General features: G+C 41.5%; 1 protein-coding gene across 3 annotated transcripts in view; it reads right to left on the bottom strand.

The window, feature by feature from the left end:
* FILIP1 (filamin A interacting protein 1) overlaps positions 1-22,756 on the bottom strand; it is a 109,118-nt gene that overhangs the window by 43,569 nt on the left and 42,793 nt on the right. For all 3 annotated transcript variants that reach the window (XM_064447786.1, XM_064447788.1, XM_064447789.1), the window contains 3 exons: positions 21,236-21,514; positions 2,937-3,110; positions 698-876 (listed from right to left, as the gene is read on the bottom strand). In XM_064447786.1, coding sequence (XP_064303856.1) covers positions 698-876; positions 2,937-3,110; positions 21,236-21,508 — 626 coding nt within the window. In that variant the 5' untranslated portion in view covers positions 21,509-21,514. The remainder of the gene's footprint in view (positions 1-697; positions 877-2,936; positions 3,111-21,235; positions 21,515-22,756) is intronic.

The raw sequence follows: 22,756 nt of genomic DNA, 5'->3' as shown, positions 1-22,756 counted from the left end.
AGTGCTCTTTCTTTTCTTAGAGCTCAACGAACATATTACTCCCACAAGTTGGACAAACACCTGAAGAAAAAAATCCTGGAGTGTATGAGCCTGTGAGATAAACACTGAAGACAGTCCGTTGCAGGCTGGGCATGTTTTATAAAACACAAAAATATTTTCTTCCAGGAGAACACAGATCTTGCCTGAGGCATGCGTCTTCAAAAATGTGAAAAATATTGCAAATGGTTAATGACTTTGCAAGCCTTTGCAAAGGGCATGGCAAAGTCCCCACCACTTGTGTGCCAGTATCCTCATGTGTGTTGTGGTTTTCCTTACCCTGTCCTCCTGCTGTGACAGAAAGTGCCCCGTCCATCACAAAATGCAGCACTTAGCTAAGCAAGCCAGCCCCAAACTTAGCCAACATAAATAAAATCTGATCGAAAGCTACCAGGAGGTGAACCCAAAATGGGCATGAGTAATTCAAAACAAATTCGTCTCTTAATTCAAGTGCATGCTCCAGGAACATTCAATGATATTCCTCCAGCTCTAGACTTGCACAGTAAGGTACTTACTAACAACACGAGTGGACTGTCATTTACAAATGGTTTACACATGAGTTTAGTGTCATTTAAACAGAGAGAATACCAGACCGTGTCACTGCTGAACCAACAAGCACTGGGACACTGGGGATACTCTTTGCACCGCCTCAGGTACTCACCTCTCCCGCTCCTGTTCCAAGAGGTTGGTAAAGTCATCGCTCTTGTTCATGTAATCTGTATGTTTATGTTTCTCATTTTCTAGCTCATAAACTGTGCGACGATGGCACTTTTCTGCCAAGAGGAGCTGTTCCAGCATGCGTCGATATGTCTCTTTCTGCTTTTCTTCAAGTCTGTCCAGCTGGATTGTAGGAAAGGAGAATAGACTGTTTTAAAGGTCTCATTGCTTACTTCATCTGATTTATTAACCAACAGTGTTGTGTTTGGTAAAAGCAAGTCCCATAATTTTATGTCTTGGGCTTTACATAAAGCAGTGACTAGAAATAAGAGTAACTGTCCTGTAAAGGTAATGATTTCTTTGGATGGCGTGTTTGCAATAAACAATTGCACGGTTGTCAGATACACAAAGGACAGAACTTCACTTAGTGTTAGGGTAACAAATAATATTGTTGCAGTGCGGAATTTCCCCTGTGGCGAGGTGCTGTGCACACTTTCCTCGTTTCACACGGGAAAAGCTGTAGCAAATGCCAGGGCAGGACACACGCCCTCAGACCCTGGGAGCCTCAGTTCACACACCTATATGGGGACTAGACACCTACATGTGGGGTGTGAGGTGTAAGCTCAAGGCTGAAGTTTGAGTTGTGCCCCTTCAATGCACTTGTAGGACTGCTGAGTTTTACGTTACCAAATACAATTCATTATAAGCCTTGGGGTTTTCCCCTTGGCCTGTTTTTCAATAGGAGTTTCTCTTTCCTTATTAGTAACACATTGCCTTTTTGTCTTCTGGGGGATTTTTATTAATTCACTATCCCAGTTATTATTCAAACAAACACTAAGGCCAGGGAGGTGTGTTTAAAAAGTTGCCAGAGCACTCCAAAGCCACCGCAGCTATTCATGCTGCTCCTCTCACTGTTTCTTTGGGAGCAGATGTCATACTCCATCCTCCTCCCTGCTGAGGCAGCCTGCAACCCTGGCACTCCTCTGCTTGCCTGCCCCCGGCACGGCAGCTGGCAGAGCCTGCTCTGCCCACTGCCAGCCCTTACCCTGTGGGAATCTCATCTTCCTCAGCCCCAGCTGCAGCGGGTGCTTCAGCAAACTGAGAGAAATAAGAGGGCAGGAGGACCACGGCAAATCACTCTCCAGGAACTGACCATGGCAGTCAAAGTAAAACACTCATTGCATTGTATAAAGGAGCCAGGTTGAGTTCAACCTTTAAGAGCAGATCTTTTGCACTTACGAAATTTTGTTGCCATCCTATGTTAGCTCCAACAAAACCCCTGTGGACCTACACATGACAAAAGTTTTACACCAAGGTCCCTGTCAATTTTTTAGCTTCTTTAGACGAAAGACATCCTAAGCTCTTTTAATCTTGTTCAGCAATATTTCATGCATGCTCCCCCATGCTAATGTTTGCTTTGCTTATTTACTATCATCCCCAAAATTCCAGAAGACACTTCAGTGAGAATACACAGTATAAAGATATACAGTGGTAGACACAATTCCTGATGAAAAAATTAAATGGTCTAAAAGGAGGAACTATGAAAATTTGGACAGACACTACAGTGTATTATATCGTATGCTGTTGCATGCTCTTTCTCCATGCCCTGGACTGTTATAAAACAATAAACATGAGCAGTGGCTGCTTATTTTGGCATTCATGCTGGCCTCAGACATTCCCAGGTCTATTCTACTTTCATTTATTGCTTAGATTTTAGAGCAAGGGATCAAGTCCTACAGGTCACCTTTAGGGGCTGAACTGACTCTGTAGTCCTAGAGCTTAACTGACATAAAATGATTACAGATTTATGTTCCCGTAAATATGGTCAAAGTCAATCTCTGAAGGTCTCCTTTCCCTAACTACCCACACGATAGTGGTCTAAGTATGCCAAGAAAATTGAAGAGTGCTTACCAGTGCTGTGAGCAGTAGAGGCTGGAGCCTAAATTGAAAGGAATTTAAAAACCAGAAATGTAACACCCACAGATTTTGTTCTCACTGAATGCCACCAGCCCTAAGGAGCATACAAGCTCTTTATTTTTTGTGCTCAAGCCCAATGACTTTTCTTACAATTTATTTGGCAGCTGAGTGAACAAGAATATTCAACATTTCTTTGCTTTTTTTTAATTTCTACAAATGCTGTTATCCTCTTGCATGCTTTGCACACATCCAAAATATGTGGAGTCTCATTTCTGGCTAGGATTCTCCCTGCACAGACATAATGATGTAAATCAAGAAGTTATTACCTCTGAAATTGGCTTCTCATAGACATCTTCCCCTATAGACTTTTCTTGGGCAAGGATGGCATCCCTGTGTAGCACTCGGAGCACGTTCTCTGGAGCTGCAGACCCATAATGAGCTTCTAAAACTTCAGGCTTGGTTTTCTCTGTCTTCAGCATGTGGATCACATCCTCCCTTGCCTGTAACATCACAAATCACTACCATAAGCCAACTTGTTAACCAACAGGGAAAATAGGGGCATTTCATATGTACAGAATCCATACACAAAAATAAAATAAATTAGAAGAATTCCAGGCTGCCAATGCAAATATAAAAACTTTGGGAGATATCAGAGTAAACATGATCTGTGCAATCTGAAATTTGTCCTTGTAGGCATTAATTATTCTATTCCTACCTGCCATTACGCTTGAATGCTATGAATTTTCATCTGTGTTGCAACTATAGCCAGGGAATATCATTACTTTTCATCTACTTCATCTTATGCATTGCCTATGCTGCTTCCTGATTGGGGTAAGGAGATGAGTAGAGCAAGCCGCACAAGTGGGCTGAATTAATATTTCTCAGAAGCCTGAAATCAAATATTTCCTAATCATTCCCTACCTGACTCTGTGACTAAATATTGTCTTCAAGTAACTTTTAAAATAAAGTTTTCTAACTTTTTTTTATTTAAACAAAACCCTAGAAACTTTGTAGACCCGGGCTAACTGGCATAACTGGTGGCAGACCCAAAGAGGCTGAGCAAACCCTGCTGGCAGGAGAGGAGGGCTGCTGATACTGGAGTGGAGGGTGTACCTGGGAGCAGCGGTGCTCTTGTGGCTGAGGGGAGCACGGGTCCCAGCTTCCCTTCCCTTCGCTGGGTGGGAGCCCCCAGTTTCAGGCAGCACAAGCAGGCATCTGGGCATGATGACACTGCTCTGCAAGGCCACCTGGCTATGAATAAGGGGCATTTTAGGGCTATGCTGCAGACAAATTCTTAATCCTGAGTTCTGTTTCTAATGACACTTGCCAACATCTGTTAAGCCATCTGTAGAATGGGGGCAGGGCACTTGCTTGTCCTTCAAGGCAGGTTTATAAGGCCATGATCCAGGGTGAGGCTGTAAAAGGTACAGATTTTCAGCAGGCACAAGGGAGCTCCCGGATTTCCCTGAGACCATTTTGCCCACAAAGCCAAAGGGATGGGGCCAGAAGAGTATGGACACCAATTTTTCTCTCACCTGCCCTTCCGACTCTCAACCCGTGTCAGCTTGGGAAGCAAATTAAGGGCTAAGGAAAGGTTCAGGTATTTTAAGAAAAATCCCTTACAAATCCTGCCCCTATGTAAGCGATGACTGTTTAGGATTTATGAGCTGACCGATGCTTCATGCTTTTCCACACTGTTCATAATGGCACTCCATATTATCCCTGCAGCAAATATTAAATCTTTACCCCCTACCACAGAGGCATCACAACTCTACAAAACCATGTGCTTTTGAAATGAACAAGGAAATAATTTCAGGAAATGGCAAAGACCCTTTAAACTTTTTTTAGTAAAATAGAGTAACATGAAAATAAAACAAAACATGAACTTGAGGCAAAGATCATGCCACCCAGCGGAGAACTAGCCTGGTTATAAACAGCTAGCTGTAGGGGCTTACTCTGTACAACATTTTATAACCTTAAGTAAAAGCTTTGCGCATGTCTGCAAGATACAAAATACAGACCGGAATGGTATTAATGTCGTTTCAGCATGAGTGTGGGAAAGGTGTATCATTCATGGATGTCAAAACTACCAATGAATTATGTGGGCTAGTCCCAAAGAGTGCCAAAAGAGCATGTACACCTCACTATATCATGTCCTGGGAATATGACACTCTCCGTACAGGAAAAATGTTATTTTAGGAAAGTTTTAGACCGGTTTGAGAATATATAATTTTTTATATCCCTGTAAAAATAACAGTTATCTTAGTGTCTTCGTTACTATAAGGCCAATGTTTCTATATTGAAGAAAAAGACCTTAAAAAGCCTAATAGGATAGCATGGGAGTTTGGGGGAATTTATAAATATCCAGATTTTATGACGTGTTGTCTTCGGCCCTTTTAGGAAGAGGGAGTTTTGGGGCCATATTTTTGTCCTGCCCCAGTGAACAAGTTTGGTGTCCTGCTGGTGCCTTGCAGCAGGGGCCCCATGCCACAGGTGTGCTCACGGAGAGGGAGAGTGCTGTGCAAAGGGAGCACCGAAAACAGCAGGATGAGGGGGGAGCCCCCTTCTACCCTATGCACCAAGGGCCACAAGCACATGCATGCTGAAACCTCAGTTCACTTTGGTCCTGAGCACAGAAAGCCTCAGGCCCCACACACCCTATTCCTCAGGGACAGGCACACCTCGGACCCTAGGCTATTCGGGAGGGAGGAGGATGAGTTCATTCTCTCCTGAAGCTGTCGGGCCCTGGATGGCATAATTAAACATTGACAGGGCCAGGCAGAGCAAACAGAGACAACCTGGACTTCATGATTTAACACTATGACTTGGGAGAGCAAAGAGCTGGACTCCAGTTCCTGCAATGGTTATTTAATACAGTAATAGATGATGGAGGGACCAAACACTGCTCTTCCCAGCAAGTGTCCCAGCCCCTGTTCAGCTGTGCACTGCAATGCATGCTTTCCTTCCAGCCTCATTAGTCTTTAATCATTGAATATTAAAATGGAGAAACTTTAGCAGGAGAGTCCTGAAATAGCTTATACCTTGCCAGATAAGAAAGGTTTCTGGAAGCTGTGGGTTTGGGTCCCCTGAGAGCCATAGGGAGCTGAGCCAGGGGAGTGAGAGGTGCTGAACAGGCACCCCAAGCAGGAAAGTAGGTGCCCAAGCTCAGTTCAGAGCTTTGAAGGGACTCCCTATTCATTGCTTCATCTTTAAAAGGAAGCAGTGACACACAGCTCCAGGGGACAGGGCAGGGCTGTTAGCCCTGAAAAACCCTCGCTGCATCCCACAGGGAGGGTACCCAGCCAGGGGCAGGCTGGGTGGCACCATCCCCAGGGCACAGGCAGCTCCCCGCTCACATACCCCTTCTTGGGCACCCTACGCTCTGCAGGCACTCGGGATCTGGATTGCGTTAGCGTGGCAAAGTGCCTTCTGTCTTTTCTGGGCTTGGCCATTGCTCCTATCATTATCTTTTCAAGGGCATCGGCTAATTCACCAAGTACTCTGTTTCCATGGACTTATGATAACAGTTTGTGAAAAGCAAACTAACAAACAGACACTCAGGTTGCTAGGAAGCATTGGAGCAAAAAAGGGGCCTTGTGCTAATAATAAACTGGAGAGAAATTTGCTTTTATTTGGTCAGCAACAAGCCCCAGTATAGGAAGATTCTGAAATGCAGATAGCTTAGGTCAGAGAGGGGCCCGGGAGACATCCTAACCTCCCATCAGCCTCAGGATTTGCAAACTCCAGTTAGTCTCTCTGAAACTCCTTAGGATAAATGTAGAGGGAAGAAGCTGCAACAGCAGGCCTGTGTAACTTGTGATTTCGTGTTTCCTCCAAATGACTAACTTTCCACTGAAACAACTAGAAGAGACCTCACATGGAGATGTTTTCTTTCAATGTATAGCGACCAACTATCGTTATATGAAACCACAGGATACAGACCATTTTCAGAAAACAAGTCAGAATAATCCTGTAGAGGAACACTTGGTCTACTTCAACACATGTACATGGATAGAGGTACAAGAGGCTTAAAGTGGTACTTTGATGAGAGAGAGTATTCAGGTGTGAGACCACATATTGCAACAGCTTGTAACACAATGAAGCCTATTTGCATAAGTCCAGAAGACTGCAGTTAGTCCGAGAAGCTCTTTAAAGTCAATATATAGAATTTAGAAAACATATACCTTTACTTTTATTGTTTTTTTCATTACTTAAAGTGTCGTACAGAAAACTCCAAGCTAACTTTCTGTCTACACTGTTCAGATTGTGGGTTCTCAAAAATAAACAGACTTTTCTGTTAATAAAGTACTGTGATGAGTTCCCCCAAGCCTTCTCTTCTCGAGGGAGAAAAGACCTAACTCCTTCAGTCTTTCCTCACAGAGCAGGTTCTCCAGCCCTTTGATCATCTTCATGGCCCTCCTTTGGACCTTCCCCAGTCTGTCTGCATCTTTGTTGAATTGTGGGGACCAGAACTGGACACAGTAATCAGTCAACTCCTTTGGCTGTCCCTGCTGAAAGAGGAACTGCAAAGTTGAACTGTATCTAAGCCTCATTTTATGCTTACTGGAGCTGCCAAAATCTAAAGGCTGCTCACCTGGGATCTCGATCTGAGATCCGTACATCTCATGGATGTACATCCATGGAGGGGCTGAAGTGCCATGGAGGACTGCTGTCCCACACAGCTTCGCCTGCTCTCCTTTCGCTCCTCTCTACTACTCAGTGATTAGTGCACTTACTTAAGATGTGGGGTCTGCGTTTCTACCTGGGAAATATGAATTGCCGAAGACAATGCTCCCCCCCCCTCAGGAGTGCATGCTTGCTGCCCAGCTGGAAGGCTGATGTGAGACCACTCTTTACAGGGTTACCCTGAAATACTAATTTTTTGTCGGAATAAAAGAGAAGGGCTTTCTTTTACCCACTGGCTTCAGCAGAGCAGGGGTCTGTGTTCCAAACCTCGCTTTACTACGTGCCTAGTAAAATATTTAAGTGATATAGAAAGGATGTAAAGAGGTCCTTGCATAAAATTGAAACCATTTAGAAAACAATAGCATGACTCTGCTGCTTGTAAAAGGGGACCGGCAGCCTAGCAACCAAATTCTTGGTCAACGGAAAGACTGTTACACAAGCCCAGCGTTTGGACGTGCTTCCTCCTTGTGCCCTGCCCTGCCAATTTACCACAGCCCTCTCTCCCCATTCCCACAGTCTTTGGCCTCTTCCGTGAGACTGTTAACAAAACTCAGCACCCACTAAACGGGGAATTTTTGCCACAGCCCATTTGTCACCTGGGAAATGGGACTGAGCTGATCAAACTCCCTTCATGTAAGGCATCTAGTAAATCGGAAAAAAATTCCAGTTGTATTCAAGACGGGCTGAATGGAGTCAAAGTAATCACTGTCAGCTGAGAGTAAAATCCAAATCAAGATCCTTTGCCAGTACATCTCCTAAACTCTTCTTCTGAATTTTGTGTGTAAGTAGCCTTCCTGCAAAGTCATAGTGTGCCTCTCTCAAAATCAGTTACCAGTAACTATTTCCTTCATAGCTCCATGCTTGGAGCCATCTAAAAGGCATCTAATTACTTCAGAGCAATCTAAATATTTCAATAACATGATGACAATCTGCTCAATTAATTGAAAGAAGTTTTGAAAATTCGGGAGAGGGAGTACTATTTACAGAGAATAGACTTATGTAATATTTGGAAGATCTGATATTTCCAGCTTTTGACTATTTCTTTTCTAGGTATCATGGCACTTTGTTATGCCTGCGCAAGTGAAAGCACCAAGTAATAGAGGTTTAATGTTTATGGAGTCATATTTTTTCTTGCCAGTGATTAATGGCAAGAAATAACTATCAAACCACAAACAGGAACCTTTATTTCTACTTGTGGTGTTGTCACTTGCATTTCACACAGTTCAGGTTATTTATAGTGCAACAGCTGCTCTGTACTGCATTAGAAACTAGATAAGGTCACAGGTCGTCCATGTAATGTTGTGGTCTTACGAGTGGCTGATTTCCTAAATTCCAGTAGACTTTGCAAAAGTTTCACCCAGAGCTAACATCACAACCAAGGCATCCTTCTGAAGGAGATCAGGGGGATGTTCTCACAATGCTTTTAGTGCTATCAGGACAAGCTGTGTCGCTGCCAAGGCAGAAATAGTCTTGTCTCTGAAAATTCCCATTAGAGACCTCAGAGGGTGAATACTGTGTGTTAGTTTAGTTTACTTTAATGAAGAAAGGATCTTTAGGCAGGTGTACTTGAAAAACTGCAGCTGCAAAACTTTCTTAATGCTAATCCACTTATCCATGTTTAAAAAATCCATCTTTTCTTACCTTAGGAGGAAATTCAAATAACTGAAAGCACACTTTCTTCATTTTGTATCATGATACTATGAAGATGAATAAAGAAAGGAATAAAAATTACCCTTGCCTACTGGAATGACTCTTTCGTTAAAGGCCTGATTCCTCAGGCTATCCCTACGTACTGCTACAAGGTCTGGGTAGTAATTTGTCCCCCAGGTCAGATGTACTCAGTGTACAAAGCATGCTTCAAAGCTGGTAAGTTAGTTGCTCTACTGCAGATTGCATCGTACGAAGCTCCTTTTACTAAAAACTCAAGAAATATTTTTCTCTCCTCTATTAGACATCTGAAGTAGCCTTGCTTATATCACTCAGTGATTCCAGCCATGCAAAATGCTGGCTAATGACATGTATACATAGTTTTTCTTGCAAGAAAGACTATGTACGGCAAAGTTTTTTTCTTGCCTTTCATCTTAGCTTAATTTCCTAATAGTTGAAACGGTGGAGTTCACTTGCACTAATTTCCTTTAACATTTCTGGACCCAGGTCTAAGTATGTGATTTACTTTGGAGGTAAAGTGATTACTTCAGTGATAAAAGTAACCATCAGTGGTTTTGTACAAAAGTTTAGTGAAATATGTAAAGAAATGCAAGTGATCCCTCATGACTCTGGGGATATGAAAGAGAATTGTTCTGTCTTCTCCACACCATGCAGAACATTCTGGCCTTGTATGAAGCCTTTGGAGCTATACAGTGTATTTCATTTTGTTTCGCGTTATCTTACAGTGATAACACAGAAGGTCCTTTTAAAATCAATACTGAAGGAGAGGCACATGATAGACCAGTTCATCCATTGCACAAACCCTCTGAAGTGGCTCCAGAAGAATTACATCAGAGATTAATTTGGCCTCTTATGTTTAAAAAAGTCCACACTAAAGATTGCAGAGCTGGGAAGAAGAAGCACGGAGCAATGTATTACTTCTTACAGCAAGCTTCGAAACAGATCAAATGAGCACTAGAGGACATCTGTCTGTTATTTCCTGCCCACACAGCTTTGTTCTGCTTTATTGCCAGAGAGCTCCATGGATGATGTCACTTTTTTTCTGAAGAAAACAGGCCACCAGAGCCTTTCACTGACATAATTAATTATCTGTAGTCTGGGTCACAGCCAGAAAATTCCCATGGCAAGGCCCCGAGAAGTATTAACTCCACACTGCTTGATGTTTTCAGAATTATTAGGGTCTGGGATATCCTGTCTTGTCTTTTCACACTGAAAGAGTTCTTTGCTCGATATTGCTGAACCACGGGGCAGTTACTGCAGCATATAGAATTACAGTGTCATGATCCAGTCAGCACAGAGAGACCAATGCAAGGGGTGACTGTCAGTTATGTGCACGATTCTGCATGTTGGGGTATGCTTTACATGCTTCATCAATGCATCACAATGGCTAAACCCGCTGTTTTGGGTTTGCTGTATCCAGTCATGTAGTTTACATCTCGGCCAACATTAACCGTATAATAACATTTTGCACATGACCTGAAGCCTGCCAGCAAGCAGAGACCACAGATTTAGCCAACTAGACAGCAGAGAGAGGAAGGAGCATCTGTTAAAACACCTTTTTGGACACCTGAGCAGGAAGAATCATTAACAACAACGCATGAATGACTGTATTCACAGTACAGGTGTGGTATGTGGCTGCGCGATGCACTGTGCATCCCAACAAATGAGGTAGTTAACAAGGCAACTTTAGGTCTTTTCTCCACAGTGCTTGAAAAGGCAGAGGAGAGCTCCCCGGTTCAGGTACTTCAAATCAGACATGAAAACCCAAATAACGAAGTCCCCTTTCTGGTTTATTCATGCCAAGGAAATGATCGGCCGCTTTCCATATCCCAGGTAAATGGCCAATCATAAGCTACTATAGGAGTACAGGAAGTCACTAAAATTGCAGCACATTTCCCACACATTGAGGTGTTTTTATACTGCTGGAGTCATGTAGTAAGTTGCCGTGTTCCTTTTGTAACCACAACTTATTTTGTGATGAGTTAGCACCTCTATAAGAAGAAAAAAAGATGACTAATGAAAGGGTAATAACAGAAAAAGCATTTATTTTCCTCTTTCTTGTGTTATCATCTGCCCCTTAATCTTATGTTAACTGGTCTGGACCAAGACTCAAGAGATCCATGCTCTGTTCATGGACCTCTTTCTTGTGCTTCACACATAAAATTAACCTCACCATGCTCCAATATCCATTCCATAAAAAGAATAATACTTTCCAGGAATGCCGTGAGATTCAATTCATAAGTACATATAAGATCTACGTACTAATGCTATGAATACTACAGAAAATATGGCGCACTCACATCAGTATAGTTGTTCTCTGGTTCATTTTCCCCCATTCATTATATTCTTTTATTTCCTCCATGTTTATGTACTTCTATACTATCACCCAATTTGTTGAAATCCATTGGAAACTAAAAAGTGTCTTCATTACACATGTAACTCAGGTTGCCTAAATTGCTCTTTGAAAGTACTTCATTGACTGTGTAAGGGACTGAAGCATCTGAAATGAGGTGCTCTGACCTGAACCTCAGGGATGCACTTGAAGCTGCTGGCATAAGTAACCTCTCTCCAAGAGAAACAAGCCTGCCTAGGTATTTTTTTTCCGCAGTGATCAGGCTGCCTTCTGGGAGAAATGAGCACGCATAGAGTGGGACGGAGTGAGAGACAAGCTGGTGCCAGTGGGACCATAGCTGTCAGGATGGTGAAGCTTGGAGGAGATCCTTCTGCCTCCTCTGCGTAACTCATGAGCATAACTCAGACTGGGATACCAACAGACATGTGTATACAAGTGTAATAAACTGTATACACAATTTTCTCTTGTCCAAGTATTTTGTTGGCTTCAACAAGCTGTTTTCCAGTGTTCTGTGCTACATGGATGTGCATCCAAGTTACTGATGACTGATGAATGGACAAGAACAGTAGGACAGCGTTACCGTGAACACTTACCAGCATAGCCAATTATCTGAATGGAGGAGTTGTCAGAAGCAGCCAGGGAAGTGGTGTGAACTCTTAGAGTGAAGTAACTTACGGAGGGCGGGCAACAAATGGTGCAGAGCAAGAGCTCCTGGCCATGCCCACGATCCCCTCACAGCCTCCTGCTGTCTCCAAAACCCCCCTGATCCTCCTCAATGTCTGTCCTTCCCCTCGTCCTCCCCAAGCCCCTCTTGGGCATCCTGTGCCCTCTCTATTCTCCCATTGAATTCCCGGGAACAACTCTGAAGCCCTTCAAAATGCCATTTTGCCTACTGAGACTGCCTGAGCCAATACTGGGGACATGGGTTTTCATTATGATGCTGACTGCATCAATACTTCTGTTTCTAACTTGTTTAAACTTGAAGGTGACAAATGCCTGGAAGTTACTATGCAACTGTACTTGGGTTAGTCAGTTCCACTCATTTTGCTGGCACGGAAGAATTGGTGCTTTTTTTTTGTTTTGTTTTTCAAAGAAAAACAGTCATTTCCAGGATAAGAAAGACTTCACTTGCAAAATCCAAACCACTCCTCTCTTAGGAAAGGACTTCCCTTCATAGTGTTTCAGCAGTGCATCATTTTGTGTGCTGCATGTGCACAGCCCTCAGAAATAAGTCACTGAGCTCATTTTATTTTGGACATCATGCAAAATTCTACACTGAAGCCAGTAACTTTGTAAAGATGTTGCAAAACACAGGATGTTCAGTAGGGCAAGCAGTTTTCTATGTGAAAATGTTACATTTCTCTCATTTTAGTCAACCAATAGGTGGAGCCTTTAACCCTAGAAACAAGACATTTTCTCAGATAGCCATGTTCTCGCAATTATTATATAAAGAATCATAGGATAGAATCATAGAATCATTTAGGTTGGAAAAGACCTTTAAGATCATCAAGTCCAATGTTAACCCAGCACTGCCAGGTCCACTGCTAAACTATGTCCCTAAGCACTACATCTACACATCTCTTAAATACCTCCAGGGATGGTGACTCAACCACTTCCCTGGGCAGCCTGTTCCAATGCCTGACAACCCTTTTGGAGAAGACATTTTTCCTAATATCCAATCTAAACCTCCCCTGGCACAACTTGAGGCCATTTCCCCTTGTCCTATCACTTGTTACTTGGGCGGAGAGACCGACGCCCACACCAAGTACAGTTTGCATGTATTGCATGAATCACATGCAGGTAAATGCTATAACAGATAAAAATACTTGTGCACATACTTTATAAATCCAAGAATTTATATATAATTTATAAAATTATCATAGCATAAAATAGCTGCGATTCAGAACAGAAATCTTACAGATAAAGCTGCATGAATGTCCCAGTCAAACCGTGCCTTTCTCGGGACCAATGGATTTCACCCCACAGGTTCAACACTCAGCTTGCTGTCAAGTTTTTTCCCAATTACTGTCCCATCCAGTGTGATATGGTTTCTCCGCAGGGCTTCAACTCTGCCCTGCAGCTGTGCATCATAAAGCACCCTTAACAGAAGGTGTTAAAGGTGTTTTAAGGCCTGATGGCAGTGCTTCTGTGGTGTGTGGGAGAGAGGGAGACTGAGGACAGGACACTGTGGCTTTGGTGGCCAATGTCCAGCACTCACCAAAGGGCACATGTGAGTGGGCATGTGCCCTGCTGAAAGACTTATATTTGCTTTTATTAAAGCTCGCTTTGGATGGAAAATAATCCATTTTACTCTCAAGAACTTATCTGATCCTCGGCTGGAGAACAGGATACACAAACTTAATAAATACACAACTGGGACAGCAAAGTTAATAAGAACAGACTCAGCTACGACTGCAATGTTAAATTAACAACTGATGACTCAGAATTCTCGTCAACATTATGACACATAAGACATATGCTCATTGCAAGCTCTCCCAAGAATCCCAGGTATTTTAAAGCTAGAGAGTCCATGCATCTAGCATTTATTACAAAATTATTTGCCATGTCCTCTCCCACAGAGTGAGACTTCTCTCAAGAAAATGAGAAAAGATACAAGCTTTCTCATTACTGTTGTACCGAGTATAAGATTTCTATTAAGTAAATGAAAAAAAGAGGAGTAAAATTACATCAGTTGATTAAAATTATTTTTAAAAGATTGCAAAGAAGGATCAGTTAAAGACATTGATCCCAATGCGAACAAGACCAAAATGTAAAAGTGGATCGGGGTGGTCCTTACTGTTCTTTTTTGGACAGAAGACCAAGAATTTTTGAAAAAAACCCTCATATATGTTTTTTTTTCATACTGCTCATACCCTTCCCTCCACTCTAGACAAGATGTTAAATGGATCAGAGACACCTGCCAATTATTTTTCTCTCTTCTGACCCTCCAAGCCTAAATAACATGATAGATGTAGCTCTGTCAAGTACAGCTCAGGCACTAACAGAGAAAAATGTTAAAATGTCTTTGTGGAAGAAGTTTTCAGCCTACAGCTGTCTAGTGACAGTGACATTTTATTGAGGATAATTACTTTGAAAAACATATAATTCTTAAGCTATTTTATCAAAGAGATGGCTATCATCGCTATGGTTTATAGTGCCTCTGCCCTTAATTTCAGAGGGAGCAGGAAATTGCCTGAATAGCACAATTTAGCTATATTTCAGTATACTGTCTTACCATTTTTTTCCCCTCTTATAAAACAGCATGGTTCTATTTTAAAATGCATGATTCTAGGACTTGCTAGACAAGCCCTGCTTACCTCCCATGGTATCTCGTGCACTTTGCACAGCAATGATTGCAAGCTGCAGAAAAAACATAGTAATCTGGACAAAATTAATCTCTGGTTATAAATTCTTCAATGAAAATAGAAGAGAGCATCTGTGATCTGAAGTCTATCCTAACTTAATTTTTTTTGCCCTACAAAAGCCTGTTTCACCAGGAAAACACAAACAAACCAGGGGTCAGTCAGAGGGAAGAGAATTTTTTAACTTATTGTACTGATATTCTTATACCAGATGTTTTTAGGGATTTTTTTTTAAAGCTTTCATTTGCTACAGTGTGGATACCATCTTTGTCTTCATTGTCTTGCTTTTTCTATGTCCCCTTTCCTTGTCTCTAGCTTGGCTTCATTTATCACTGTTGTGTTCCCCCTTTCCTTACGCTCTTTTTCTTCTGTTGCCCAACCTCTTTCCTCTCATTCCATTCTCCTTAAGTCACCTCTCCCTCCTCACATTAACCCTATCTTCTCTTTTTCCCTCTAGCTCTGTACATGCCAAGGTCTTTCTCTCACGAATTTGAATTTCATCTCTATGACATGCTCACAAAATCCTAAACTATTTCAATCCAATTAACAAGACTTCACAGTTATAAACACTTATGCAAAGCTACTCTACATGCAGTTTTCTCTGGCTTTACCCATTGTTTCCACTCTGGCTCCTATTCAGCTTCTCAAACTGTGAGATATTGCTAATTACCTTCTCTTCATTCTGTTAGGTACTCTTTCCTCCAGTGCAGAGGACCAACAAGTGATGGGAAAGCCAAGTAAAGCCATGTCAGCAGAGAAAGGGAAGTATTAAATGCAATGTACAAGGTACCAGTGAGCAGTCCCAGCTACAAATGTTAAGATGAACCCAGGGTGTAACAAGTGTTGATCAAGGGGTGGTGGACGATGTTGCTAGAGGAAGCTAAAAGGACGTGGCACGGCTAGCACAGCAAAACAAATGCTCAGAGAGTGTGAGACTGCTGTTCACAAACACATCAGGCATTAAAAAGTTGGGAAAGGTAGGGTCTTCAAAGCATGATCAGTGTATAACACACTTTCATAAAGGTTTCACTAGGCATAATTACAATTGCATTAGAAATGAAAAGAAATAAATTTTCTAAATGTTAAAACTTTTCAGTTCTGGAACTATTTTCCAATAGGAGTAGTCAAGGCGAACAACCTACCTAGTCTTAAAACACAGCTTGATAAATTCATGACAAAGGTTAAATGAAGCACTTGCCTAAAGAATTAGCTGCTGGGACTTGATTTACAGCAGATCTTCTAGAGTTTTATGTCCAGGATTCTCAGGAAAATGGGTCAGTGAATATATCTGCAGTATGAGGATGAGGAATTGACAAAAAGGTAGAATAGGGGAAAAGGTCACAACTAGAGAAATAAAAGAGAAGGTAAGGAAAGCTGAAGAAAGAGGAAAAGTTAGATCTTGGGAAAAAGACAGAACAGAATCATTATAGAATAGAATGTATTAATAAAATATGTAGCTATACAAAAAGGAAAGAAAGTAGAAAGTAGAAAAATGGAAACAGTAAACAATTTTCCTTTCCCCCTTTACATTTAGAAAGCTTAGCTCTCTAATAGAAAGACAGATGGTAAAATACCAAAATACCAAAACCCCAAAATATTTCATGAGAACACAATATGTAGTATATCACCTGTACCCCTGTGGTACATTTGATGTTTGGTACCAAGTACAGTACATTTTTATCTGAGTTTGTTAAGAGAGAGAGTTTTCCTCATTGCAGGACGTACAGCCACTGGTATCTAAGTGCTTCCCAAGGATCCTACCAGAGAGAACAAAACACAAAGCCCTCACCTACCTCTGCCAACCTGATACACCCAGGTCAAGAAGAAAGTCTTGCAGCCCACCTGAAGGTGAGCTCCTCCTGGCTCTGTTGGATGAGAGAGCTTCTTCCCCCCACAGTTGCCCCATTTCAACCACCTGGAACCAGCCCCCCATACCTGCCCCATCCTGCAGCTGATGAAGCCACCAGTGCAATCTGCAGTTTGGTAATCAGTGGCACAAATGCAGTTAACCTACTAACCTCAGTCTTAATCCTGGAATGATGTTTTCACTAGCAACCTCATCAGAGAGACCAAATCAAACTGGACATGACGAGAAGTGTTGGCTTCAGGCCAGGACCAGAGATATAGGGGGAGAACCCCTTGCCATGCGGTGCATTGACTGCTGCTCCCCTGGCAAGGGGAGACATCCTTCCCAGGGAGTTATCTCTCTGGCACCTTGTGTAAGTACTTAAATGAACGATTAAATGCAGTCTTAAATAAATACAGATTAAAGGAAAGTGTTTCTTTGACAGTAGAGTAATTTGGTCTCCCCCCTTGAAGGGGGGATCTTAGGCAAATAGGTTTACCTCTGAATATCTGCCACACAGTGTTTCCTTTCAAAAGTCAGTCCAAACTCAGTGTTATATTAGACCATTTGGAAATCTGAAGACTTCTCAGGAATTGTGGCTTGTGATTAATCTATATCTAACTCGTATTTTATACATACTGTTCTCCAAGACATCACATTTCACATATTGCCCATCCACCTTCTCAGGCCTGCAGCAGAAGAAATGTACAGCTGATATCTTAATACATATTTCATTTACATTCCACACCACTGCCCAGCTCTGAGGAGCAAAACTCTGCTCCTCCACAGCACCAGGCCCTCAGGAAGCACTTCCTTCTGCCCCAAAGGGTGCGAGGGACTTCAACAGGAATGGGTGGCTGAGCTGCAGGGAATGAATGCCATTTCTGCACTTCAGAAACACAGTAAAACATGGGCTATAATAAAGGTCTCAAGCGAAAAAGTTACTCTTATTTGAATTGGTATGAAATATAGGAAACTGTCGCCCACGCTTAAATTGTCATCTGGCAATAGGCACAGAACCTGGCTAAGAAATTATTTTTCTTGAAAAACCCAATGATTTGTAGTGGGATGCTGTCTGCGTAAATGAACTTTTATTATTGTGGGGTTTTTTTTCCAAACACGCACTAGAAAAGTGAATGGTAAACATGTATGAATACTGCTCTTCATTTCCTTTCAGGCTCCTAATCAGGAAATGTTGAAAATCAGTGTTGATATTGCTGGAGATTAATGGCTTCTGCTCAGAAAGTGTACAGGGAATATATTCTTGCCAGGAAAAATACATAGGCTGTTAGACAGAAATCTGTGAACCACAGGCAGGATTATATCGTCATTGTAAAGATGCGCGCTGTGTTGCTCTGCAATTAATAATATTCACATGTTGGTTTGACTAAAATCATTGTAATTACCAGGGAAATTAATACTGTCCCTTCATGGTCCTATTTATTCTACTGGTGTTTGAAGTTTTGTTTTCAAATCAGTTTTGCAGTATTTAAAAATTGGATTTTTTTTTTTCAGGTATAGGAATAAATCCTTCATGGATTTTTTTGTCCCTGTATATTCAATATGTGTTTAAAGGCCATGAAATCACTGCTTTTTTATATGAACAGTATGATCTCAAAAGGGAAAAGACACTCTACTGAGCTATAAGGCCTTTAAAATCAATTCCTGTCATCAGTTCATTTGTTTCTCACTCTCCTTCAGAGAGGTTGCACTTAAGAGCTCTCCTGCCATGTGTATTGGGATATATTTTGATTGCTGCAGCTTTTGTATACTTCTTCTCCTGTTTTGTTTTCTTACAAAATAAGGCCTAGGCTACGGTCACCTCAGCCCTTTATGAAAACCTTTCCTTCTCTGTATTCAGGAAGTGCACAGGGCCCAGCAGGAAATCTGACGGCAGGCAAAGCCGAGTCCAACTTGGACCTAGAAGCTACAGCTGAGGCAAGCTACCTGAGGTCATTACAATTTAAAAAAAAAAAAAAAAAAAAAAAGGAAGACACAAACAGCACTGCTAGGGCATGTCTCCACAGTTTACTGGCACATTCACCTTGAAAATGAAGATCTGGGAGGTCAGGTCCCAAAGTAAGGAATCAAAAGTGATCCTGACAACAACATGGCATGGGTCTATGTTTGCTATATTGTTAGATTGTGTGAATAGTGAACTAAGCACATGAAGGATATGTATACATTGCCAGTTTACCCTGCTAACCTCATAGTTGTCATGACCAGATTACTTCCCGTGGCTGAGCTCGCTGTTTCAGGTTTACAAGGCAGCGTTACCCTGCTTTGTGTTCAGTAGTGCAGACATAGGGTCTGTCCTACTTGTGGCTGCTGAGTAGACAGTAATGGTATTTTATCTCGCTTTTTTCTTCAAAAGATATTGGATCTCCCTACAGCTACAGGCTGCTGTTATTCTCAAAACAAAAATCTTCTTACATATGCCTATATAATGTTTGCTTTGCCAGTATTGAAATGGCTTCAAAATACACCCACAGTCTGATTTGTCAGTCCAACAAAACGCCAGCCAGCCACCAGAGATGTCCGAACAGATCTGAAAATGAAAAGCCACAAAATGACTCAGTGCATTAGGTCACTGTAACAGCCAGGAGGTAATACCAGAGTGTTTACTTTGGCTGGAGTCTTCCTTGGCTCATCTTCATTTGTAGTGTCAAAGTCAGGCTCTCATCTCAAGCCAAAGTGCCGTAGCTTGCCCACTTCAGTAACGGGTCAACACAGGTACCAGGTAAATAACTAACTCAAACGGTGGTGTTTTAAATTAAATGAAATTTAAAACTCCTATGGATTAAAAAGAATTAAGATTCTCTTCCCTGCCTAGCAGTAGGGAGCAGAAGAACAGACACAGCGTGGCTGTCCTCACAGTCCTCCCATGGTGCCAGAAACCTTTAGCAGTGCCTAAACACCTCTGTGGGGTCTGTATATATGAATATCCCTAAAAGCATTGTCCAGGGCAATAGGATTATCATCTTGGTGAGGATTTTCAGCCCATATTACAATGCAGATGGCAGCTATCCATCCCCACCGTACCCATAGGGATAATGAGAATATGGGCAGTCCTTTAAAGGTTGTGTAACTCCTCTACGAAGTAAAAGGCTATGGTGAAGAGCCACATTTCCGTGTATTGAACAGAATAATTACTCAGAGATGAGAATAAAGACCACATTTATTGCCACCCAGGAAACATCAGTAACTTTCTTCACCTTCCCTTTCCAGACCACAAAGGTGACTTCATGGTAAATCTTTCTGAACAACATGAGCATGATGCATTTCTAATGAGGTTTGGCTCTATTCACCACTGAAGCTGCAGGCTAGCTCCATCTTCTAGGAAATTATATACACAAGTTTTTGTATAAATTAAAATGAAGCGCTATAAATATGGACACTGTTCTGTAATGAGAAAAGATTTTTTCCTTTGCAAAATTGCATTCAATAGATTTTCTTGCTTATTTCCCCTGTTTTTCACTGCAAAATGACCATTCTCTGTCTTTCTGACAAAATTGCTTACTTTGAATGCATATTTCCTGAAACTTGAAAGTACTTTCTGACGAACTGTAGGTGAATTATGTATGGGAAGAGTGATACCTAATAAGACGAAACCTCAGCATTGTGGTAATGGTGCAAGTCAGGTGACTCACATACCAAAGAAATTAACTGATTAATTCCAAAATAATTGCTTCTTTTAATCAGGTAAGATGGCAAGAAGTCCAATATTAAAGTAAAAATGTTATGAATGTGGGTTTTGGGGAAAAAGTAAAGCCTTATATGAAATGCTAAATATTCATGGTTAACTAGAATAAAGGGATTGAGACGTAAAATATTTTCACACAGGTTGGGCAGCGTTTTCCTGTTTGTCCATGGATTCAGTAAAAAATATCATTAAAGTGCAAACAAAAGAATATATAAATTTGGCAAGCAGTTCTGCCACAAAAGGGGGTAAGTTTTGAAGAATCAGAAGTCTTCCTATATTGACTTTTTTAAATACCATGTTTCAGCTCTTTATTTTGAAATTGTGTTTTTCCTGAAGGCTGACACTCCTGAGAGCTTAGTGATTTATTAGCGATTAAGAGAATCCTCAAAACTGGATGGAAATTTGGGGAGTGTGAGTTAAGCACAAAAGCAGGCTGTCTGCCATCAAGGACTTATTACTAGGATGAATAAACATGCAAATCAGGACAACTGAGAAGACTTTCAAGTGAGCAGTACACCAAGAAATAAAACTAGTGGGCCTTTGCAAGGCAGAGAATGAGCTGAGTGCTGGAGGCCAGACAGGACAGGCAGAGCTTTGGCTGAGCCCTGAGCAACATTTGAATATGCAGAAGGGCCATCTTAAATCCTTTTTTCAGTATTAGCGACTTGCAGATCTGTCCCTGTATTTTCTTGCCATTTTCCAAACTGATTCGCCTGCGGTTGTTTTCTGCCTCTTTTTAAACGTTTAAGACTTTCAGATCCCGCTTTCTTTGTCAGTTCTGACAGGTGTTTAGAATTTCTTTTGATTTTGTAGATGCAGACAGAGATAGTAAATAAAACAGTACTTAAAACTATGACTATCCTGTTAAACACCAACTAACACTGCTCTCTTCGTATGGTCCTTTGCCTTAAATTTGCATGTCACTGTCAGTTGAGTCCTGTGCATCTTGAACAACGTAAAAATAAATAGATACAAGGAAAATATAGTAAAAAAGATGTTTGATTTACCTGCAGTTCTCCTTCCATTATACTGAGGAGTTTTATCAAGTCCTCTTTTGAAAGCTCTATGGACTTCTTGTTCTTTCGTTCAGTAGGTCCAGGTGATTTTGAGTGCCGTTTGACAGTTGCTGAAACCATGACCTCATCTTCCTTGCGATGAGGTTTGTTCTTTTTCTTGGCATCCTCCTGAAGTTTTTCATTCTCTGCATGGCTGATGACAGGTTTGGAACTGGAGAAGTGCCCGTTAGACGAGCTTTCTCCACCTTGGTTTCGGGATCTCATCCCTACCTAGAAAGAAACAAACAAAGATATATTTATAAACAAAATTACTTACAAAAAGCCGCAGTGGAAATACTGCCTTTTGGAAGAACAATAATCTTCTAAAAACTGAAACGTACTGTCATGCTCAAGAGACAGCAGTAGAAAGCTCAACCATCTCAACAACTCTGTGTGTGGCAGACAGTGAATCCAGGGCATAAATTAAAAATTTAACAGAGTCATAAAGTAAGGGTAACCATCTTTTTCAGCATGCCAAGAGCATGCTAATTTGAGTTTAAATGTACAGAACTTAAAAGTGATGCAGGAAAATGATAAAGAACATTTTCCAATGTTCCCTTTCCTTCGGTCAACATTTTGATCATTCACAATTCATCACTACAAAACAAAGCAGGATGTTAAGCAGATCTTATTTGAATATGAGGTTTACTTGAGAGTCAGGAAAGCAATTACATTTTAGAAAAGCATATTCCTTGAGTATAAATTCTCTATGAAGGTGGAGTGACAATGCATGCAAATAAAGGTCACTCTATAGTTTCCCTGAGTGAAGCAATGGTTTCATTCCAGGTAACCAAGAAAAATGGGGAATGCAGACTAAATCAAGCGGTAATCTCCATCTTAAGCTAAATACTGCATGAGATTATTACACAGTAAGTGCTATAAATGAAAGTTGAAAAGAAGTTTGAAAAAAGAGCACAGAAACCACTAAGGAAACCACTAAGGAACCACTAAGAGGTAAAAGGGCAAGATCAATGCAAGTCCTTCCAGAAGAATCAGGGCTTCTCCAAAATGTCAGGTCATAGTTATTGAATGCTCACATCTCTGCCCTCTTAAGCACCTACACTGCACATTTAGACTATGTCTATCCTTGGAAATTAAACAGTGACAGCAAATGTTTCTGAGCTCTGGCACTTGACCTACTGTATTGCTAAATCTTAGCACACTCCTTGGCACACTTCTGGTCCAGGCAAACAACCACTCTCTCAAACAGTTCCTGGGCACAATTCAGGAATTAACCCAGGCCCAGGTCCAGATGCAGCCGCACTGTTCTGGAAAAGAAAGAAGTTCAGTAGTATGAGCATGGCTGGATTGTGCTATTTGACCCCAGGGACAGAATAGGGGCCCCGGGACTGTTTAGTTTACAAGTAACATAGCTTTGGTGTCGTACAAAACATAGCTGTGAAAATCATCCTTCCTGTGTATCATTCTCATCAAACATCAGTCTCCTCTGCCTTCGCTGAATGCCATTCAGCA

This window comes from Phalacrocorax carbo, chromosome 3, assembly GCF_963921805.1.
Source record: "Phalacrocorax carbo chromosome 3, bPhaCar2.1, whole genome shotgun sequence".
NCBI lineage: Eukaryota > Metazoa > Chordata > Aves > Suliformes > Phalacrocoracidae > Phalacrocorax > Phalacrocorax carbo.
The sequence above is the reverse complement of the archived record's forward strand: the minus strand, read 5'-3'. Positions and strand labels throughout refer to the sequence as shown.